The sequence below is a fragment of the Lepidochelys kempii genome, chromosome 3 (genome assembly GCF_965140265.1).
Source record: "Lepidochelys kempii isolate rLepKem1 chromosome 3, rLepKem1.hap2, whole genome shotgun sequence".
Classification (NCBI taxonomy): Eukaryota; Metazoa; Chordata; order Testudines; family Cheloniidae; genus Lepidochelys; species Lepidochelys kempii.
In genome coordinates this window covers 190,745,156-190,752,935 of record NC_133258.1, presented here as the reverse complement: position 1 = coordinate 190,752,935, position 7,780 = coordinate 190,745,156, and the positions used below count along the sequence as shown (strand labels likewise).

The window sequence follows — 7,780 nt, the reverse complement described above, 5'->3', positions numbered from 1 at the left end:
CATATAACAATGCTATTGCAAAAAGAAAGCAAATCAGGAATGTGCTCTAGTCTTCATAATTAGATAGGTTTCAAAGGGGTAGCCATGTTAGTCTGTATCAGCAAAAACAACAAGGAGTCCTTGTGGCACCTTAGAAACTAACAAATTTAATTTGGACATAACCTTTCGTGGACTATAACCTACTTATGCCCAAATAAATGTTAGTCTCTAAGGTGCCTCAAGAATGCCTCATTGTTTTTATAATTAGATAGGGTTACCACGTTTTCCCAAAGGGAAAACATGACACCACTTGGGGCGGGCCCAAGGGCCACCCTGGGGCCCCCCTCTCTCTCCTGCAGGTGGGAGTGGCCCCAGCCCCCCCCCCCCCCCCCGGCAGTCCAAAGCTCCCCTCTACCTGCTGTGCACAGGGCCAGCCCAAGACCCCCTGCCACCTGCTCACGTGGGGCAGGGCAAGGCTGGCCCGGCCCCAACTGCCCCTGTCCCCTCCCACACCCCACACATTCCTCCGTGCCCTTCTAGGGGTCACATCCCACTTTTTGGCAAAACTGTTCATTTGTCCAGTTTGCTCTTGCCAACTGATGCTGACTTGGCAAGAGCGAACAGAGTTTTGCCAAAAAAAAAAAAAAAAAACGGCAGGACACGGCTTAAACAAGGGACTGTCCAGCCAAAACGGGTCACCCTATAATTACACTATCATGTCCCCATCAGAGAGTGGTTATTAAGAGCCTCCTCCCAGGTCACATCCCTGGTCAGTGAATTGCTTCTTGAAGAGAGTTACAGTCACCGCTTGGCCAGTTTTAGCCACCAGAGAGCAGGATAGCGCTGTCCCAACGCCCCCACTCAGTAAAAAGTGCTAACAGGCCAGGGCATTCCCGGTTCGGCCAGGGACTTTCTGCCCTGTGGGCCCTGGGCGAGCCACTTACCCTCCGTGCCTGCTACCCTGCTGCAACACGGGGCTGCCCCGCCCTGCCTCACAGGGGTGCTGTGAGGACAAAGACTCTAACGGCCGCGAGGCGCTACGGTGATGGGTTCCCACACAAGTACCTGAGGGAAGATAACCGCGGGGGCTCCCGTTGACACACACAGCAGCCCCTCCCCGGTACTTTCTATGAGCCCTTCTCCCGCTGCCCCTACGAACCAGCGACAGCCGCACCCACTCGCCCCTGCCCCCTCCCAGCGAGCGCCGAGACACAAGCCCCTGCTGCTCCTACTAGGAACAATCCCGCGGGAGGGCCCTACACGCGCGCCCAGCGATCCCGCGATCTCTCCCCGCGCTTTCTCGGCGCCTCACTGCCCGTTCTACTCAACCGCGCGCCCTTCTACATGCACGGTCCTAAAAAGCTTCAATCGAACCCCTACGTCATTCCAAGCGCCCAACCAATCGGCAGCAGGTAAAAACTGCGCCCGCGGGTCGGGAGCTATGGGCGGGCACCGCCCTTGAGCGACAGCTCTGCGTGACCAATCAGCGAGGGTTGCGGCTCCGCCACCTCCCCCCTCTGCGGGCAAATCGCTGCTGGAGAGGAGGCGGGGCCTCCCGCTCCTCCTTGTCAGGGCAGCGCAGTAGACGGACAGGCCCGTTGTCCAATGAGAGGCGAGGCCGCCTGCGCAGCGACCGTGTTCGGAACCAATGGGCGCAGCAGCTGGGCGGAGGCCCGAGGTTTCCAAACGCTTCGCGGCGCCATGGGCTGAAAACTAAACCGAGATGGAATCTCCCAGTCTGAACCGGTTTGAGCCGGTTCCGAGTCTGTGGCACTAGGAGGGGGAGAAACGCTGCGCTCACTCCCTGCCGCCGCCGCCGCTGCCTCCGCCGCTGTGTGTGTGACCTGCTCACAGGGGAGCCCGCAGGGGGAGCCGCCGACACATCCACGGGGGCAAAGTTTAGTGCGAGCGGGGGGGAGATGGGGGTGAACTGAGCACCGGCCAGATCAGGGGGAGCAGCGGGGGCCCGGGCAGGCAGAGACTCAGCCAGAGGAGCCCGGGGCCTGGGGAGCGAGAGACCCGGGGCCCACCAACGCAGCGACTAAGCGGGGCCTGGGGAACTAGGGAATCAAGGAGCTCCAGGAAAGCAACGAGCCGGGGCTTGGGGAGCCAGAGCTGAGCAGCCGGGAAGGGAGGGGCTCCATCCCCTGCGCTGGGCGGCCTTGGCCCTGGAGCGGGGAGTTGGGGGCCGAGTCCTTGTAGGGCGAGCCAGGGGCAGCAGGGAGTAAGTGAGCCTGGCCAAGGGGCAGCAGCGCTGAGCGTGTGTCATACAACCAGCCCCGTGCACGCTTGTCTTGGAGGCGGTGGGGGAAGAAGGTTGACACCAATAAACGCTCAGTAGGGGAGAGGGCGCGCGTGTGTGTGATTTCTCCTATTTTTTTTTTTTTGTGTGGTTGGAAACTTCACCCTCCCGCCCGTATTTTTTTTTAAAGGCAGAGGCTGTAATAACTATTTAGGTAAGTAACTCTTAATACTGGGGGGGGGGTGGAAATCATGGGGTGCGGGGTCAGACGTATTGGGGGACAAAATGGGAGGCCAGAAAGGGGCCAGAAGCAGAAGGGGGGATGTGTGCGGAGGGCAGAAAGTCTGTGGGGTAGGAGAGGCACAGTGGGGTGTAAGACGCGGGGCGGGAGCATGGGGCTCCTTGGGGTACCACCGTGAGACGTGTCGGCTGTGCAATTGACTCGAGAGTACAGCTTCCACCACTGATGCCATGGATGTGGGGAAAGCAGGAGCGCGTGAGCAGATGTTGTTGGGAGGCTGCTGTGAGGGCTCGTGGGGGTAGATTATGGTCATTTTGTGCCCTTCATATAGGTGAAGGCTGGGGCTGGGGCTGGCGTTGAGAACTCGGGAAACTAGGGACATAATCTGTAAATTATTAGGAGTGGAAGTTTCCAGAAATATTTTTGTGTGTCTGTGCAGCAGTATTGAAACGTCCGCCTGGATCACGTGGGGTGGCCCTGTATACAACGCAGGGACCGAGAGGAGGGAGGGGCTGCAGTGTCCCTGCTGCTCTCTGCAAAGAAACCCACCAAACAGCCTCCTATTCCTAACTACCCTACACCACCCGCCCCCACCCCCCCGTCCGGTAGATACTTTAGTATTAACTACTTGCTAGGAAAACCGATTGGCGTGTAGTTGTGTGTTTTAATGGTATAAATGTTCCCATGTACTGCGGTATTCCTGCTGCTTTGCAAGGGAAGTCAGCAACGGCCTTTACATTGGGTGGGTGTGCGTCTGTGTGTTCACGTGTGTGTGTGCTGTATTCGTGCACATCAAATATCTTGCTGATAATAATTCCAATGAATTTACATTGAATTGGATAAATGTTGGGTAATGTGATGTGTCTGCAGCTTTGCAAGGAAATTTAACCAAAATTCTGCTACCCGTTATTGCTATACACACACGTATTCGGGGGAGGGAAACAAGCTCGTTCAGTAGCGTCTGGAACTGCGGTATTAACTTTAAAGTAAATGCGCTATATTTGTGTATGTGTCTATATTGGTGTATAATGCATGTGTGGTGTGCTGTGCATGTCTAATTGTGCATAGGCTGAACAGTTAGAAGAAACTGAACTTTTAATTGCGTGCTATAAATAATCACAGTTAGTGTGGAAGAGTGTGGTGGGATGCTGATTTGACTTTCATTGTAGTTAGAAGTGGAGCTGTTTGCTCGCTGAGTGGGGCGGGGTAACTGTATGTTTCTCCTACTTCTGTACTTAAATGAAGCGTGCTGCTGCCCCCGCGCAGCCCGAAGTAGCGTAGCCGTCTCTCTTTGTAGAGAGTTGTGTTTGACCTAGAGTTTAACTCCCGTGTTTTAAGCAGATTTTTACTTGGTTTTTGCGTGTATGTTCTTCATCCAGCCCAAATCATTTTTAAATTGCTATTCTAATCTCTTTATGAAACGGTAATCGGTACACTTGGTCTAAGTATTCTTGCACTTGATTGCACAAGGCCACTGAGACATCGGGTAGCTATATAAGCATTACGTTTCCGTTCTTCCGGGCTTCGGCAAGTGTCAGATTCTTCCCGTGTTTATTAATTTTCATAGTATTTGGTTTGTTTTCACTCCAGTTTTATTAGCACTGTTGTATTAATATATTTTGCCCTCTAGAAGCGTTTTTAGGTGCAGGCTGATCTATGGATGGGGGTGGGAGTCTAGCAGATTGCATACAATACTGTAGGCTTGATGTAGGCACATTATTGGGAGTAGGGAATCAAGTTAATCGCAGTTGGCATTGACCACAAAGCCGCCATTTTTGTATTTCAGTTCACCAGTAGGTAGGTCATTTTGAAGATAATACTGGGAGTGGCAAAGTGCTCTATTAGAAATGTTTCCTTTCTGCTTCCATGACTAATAACTAATAACTTCTAGTCACGTGGAGGCTGAAGAGCGCTCTTAAGACCGTTTTAAAGCAATTGGAGGCAGCTTACACCTAAATTGAATGTCAATTTAAACGTTGTTTAGATTTAAAAGCAGCTTTCCTACTTCACTGTTTAGCCATGTGCAGCAGATGCGAGCGGAAGGGGGCGTGTCTGAAAGTGTATGCAGAGGAGGGGGGAGTTAAATGTAACTCGAAGATTATATGAATTGAATAGTTTTACTGCCTTTTTACCAGTTGGCACTTTGTCCAAGGAAGGAGGGGTTCAGGGTTAAAAAGAAGAATCTCACATTTCAAATCTGAAGAAGCAGAAAGAAATCATTTTTGAATCTGCCATTTGTATAACCATAGTGGGGTATGGAATTTGTATTTGGAATGAAGAAAAATTTGACAGCTGTGGTGGATTATTTAACTTCTTTGCACCATGGCCCTTTTCTGACAACAAAAATTACCACATGGCATGGGGGGGACGACCGAAGCCTGAACCCCCCCCCCCCCCCCCCAAGCCCTGCTGCCCTGGGTGGGGGGCCAAAGTCGAGCTCCTCTGCTCTGGGTGGAGGTCGGGGGGCCAAAGCTGAAGCCCAAGGGCTTCAGCCCCAGGCAGGGGGCCTGCAACCTCAGCCACATTACCCAGGGCTGAAGCCCTCGGGCTCCAGCTTTGGCCTTGGGCCCCAGCAAGTCTAGCCCAGCTCTTGAGACCCCATAAAAGCAGAGTTGGGACCCACTTTGGGGTCATGACCCACAGTTTGAGAACCACTGCTCTAATATTTACTTTTTGCCAGTGCACTAATCCTGGAGTGAATTGTCTGAGTTCAAAATAAAGATGTGCCCCTCTGGTATTGGAACACTTATTTAGCATGTTTGGTTATATAAATCCCAATGAAAGAAATTTTCTGAATGAGCGCTTCGATGCACGAGTCTCTCTCGCATTTTGTGTAGTAATTAGTTGGACAGACTTGGGATACAGCCTCTGTCTTCCTTTCTAAGCTAAACAATTCAACTTGGATGGCATAAGTTATACCTGGTTTCTTTTTAAACAAGAAATGGTAACTTTTTAATATACACTAGGAATTATTTGGGAAAGAAGATACAGATTACTTCCAGTAGTTTTGCTGGTGAATCAGGGGGACCTAATCCAACAATGTTTGTAGTATTAAGCTTGTTTTGAAATAGAACTTCTAATAGTCCTTGTGGCTATGTTCAGCCTCCCAGATATCTCCAGTGCTTCTGCTGCTGTTCAGGGGTTTTGCTGCTGCTAGCCAATGTTATGGGTATAACTGAAATGGATGGTCATGCTTAATTTCACTCTGTAGCTGTATGGGGAAGTTATGAGCAAGAGGCTGAGGAATGGTAAAGCCATAGAAAACTCCCTTAATGGCAGAGGGAGTGTGTGTGAGTGAGAGTGAAAGCCCTTTCTCCCAGCAGACAAAGTGAATCATGAAGCTGATCAGATACCTACAAATCAAAGGTTGATATGCAAAGAGCCCCCAGCCACACTCCAGGATGATAATTCCCTTCCAAATAATACCTTAATCTGAGCTGAGCGTCTTGCCTTCACTGCTGTGGATGCCCCTCCAATCTTTTATCACTTTTTGGCTTGTAAAAGTCCTGTAAATTTTTCGAACTCTGGATTTTACTGCACTGTATTTTAATACATATGTATGTTTGGGTGGAAAATATGTTGTTGGTACGTTTATTCCTTTAGTGTGGGAGATCTTCACTGTCCCCTTTTAGTCAGATTTCTTTTTAATTAGAAGTGGGCAAGTAAGTTATGCTGAAAACTTAATGAATACATTTTGTGTTCTTCTGTTTGAAAAATTGCTCCTAAGCCTAGCACTAACTTCTCCAATTTACTTGTGTGAGAGATGCACCAAGAATTATTTCTCAATTGTGAGCAGTTCATTGCAAATATTTGAAGATTAGTCTGGGCTGCTGTTGATTGGATACATAGGTGACAGTTCAGTTCCACAAAAATCATAAAACTAGACTTCAAGCGTGCATATTTGATATGGAAATTCAAAAGTCTGTCTGAATATTCTTTAATATTAGTTTAAATTTAATTTTTTTTTGGCAAATATTCCTGTCAATAAACTTATTTGCTAGAGTATTTGCAAAAAATTAACAAACAAAAAATTACCTCCAGTTGAAACAAATTAGTTAAATTTTAAACAGATATTTGCAAATTTTGTTATTAACCTAGCTTGGCTTTTAGTGTGGCTTGCTAATGCTGTAACATGTTGAATTCTGATTCTCATATCTACAGTCTTACCTTGAATTGGAATGGAAACTAAGGCCAGCTAAACTTAAGTTTATTCACATGTATTAAGTCTCTCAGTGTAAAATCTACTGCCAACCTGTTTGGCATTATAATTTGTAAGTTTTCAGATAGACATAGTCAATATTGAAGCTTTTCTAATATTTACAGTATTGCACTTTCATAATTCAACATGCGGTGACACTGACATATAATTTTATCTGCGAGGTCTAAGAAAAACTACACAGTTAAAAGTTTTCTTTCCAGTTTTGAAGTGAGATGGGTATATTGAACAGGTCGCTTATAAGCAGCTGTAGAAATAGTTTCCAGCAAGTTTGTAAGAAACTATGATTAATTTCTCTAATTTGATCTGATTCATTTTATTTTGCAGTAATCTATGCCAGCAATTATGACAATGTTAGCAGACCATGCAGCTCGTCAGCTGCTGGATTTCAACCAGAAATTGGATATCAATCTCTTGGACAACGTGGTGAATTGTCTGTACCATGGAGAAGGAGCCCAGGTAAAATATATGTCCAAAAATATGGAAGTCTTAATTCAAGAGTATTATAAAGTTGGCCTTATTAAAACTTTACATTAGTCTATAAATCCTTAGAGGAAAGCTAAGTCAAATAGTTCAATTCATTTCAAGTTCACCCAACAAATTTAAGCAAGGAGTGAAACCAGAGGGAATTTCATTCTGATATGACTAGAATTCTCATGGAAAGACTATTTGGTAGTATTGGTGACAAGGTACCTTACAAATTTGGCAGACTACCTGATGTTGATTTGTGTCCCAGTGTTTAAAGGAGGCTTTAAGATAAGACAAACATGAAGAGAACATTTATATCTAAAAGGATCTGCTTACCCAGTCGTTCTTCTGTTGTTGAAGGTATAGAAAAGTGTTTCTTTGATAAGAGCGGTATCCATCACAGCCCAACTTCTATACTTTATTCCTGCAGGGAAGTCATAATCATGCCATATTTGACATGCTGTTAGCATGAAAATAGTTGTGATGTCACAAATTCACCATTGACTTCACTCCAGGATCATATTTAAGGGAGAAACCTTTTGTTTAAAATAACTCTGGTTATTGTACATAACAAAAGACATTATAAAAATGCATGTGATGTCTGGACTCTTCTTTCCTTTATACTCCTTCTTTT

The 7,780-nt window shown here is 47.1% G+C and overlaps 1 protein-coding gene across 1 annotated transcript in view; it reads left to right on the top strand.

Moving 5' to 3' along the window:
• The first annotated feature begins 1,918 nt into the window (after positions 1-1,918).
• The window catches only part of XPO1 (exportin 1), a 79,221-nt gene continuing 73,359 nt past the window's right edge, over positions 1,919-7,780 (top strand). Inside the window, exons 1-2 of the mRNA XM_073339390.1 lie at positions 1,919-2,435; positions 7,006-7,137. Coding sequence (XP_073195491.1) covers positions 7,012-7,137 — 126 coding nt within the window. The 5' untranslated portion in view covers positions 1,919-2,435; positions 7,006-7,011. The remainder of the gene's footprint in view (positions 2,436-7,005; positions 7,138-7,780) is intronic.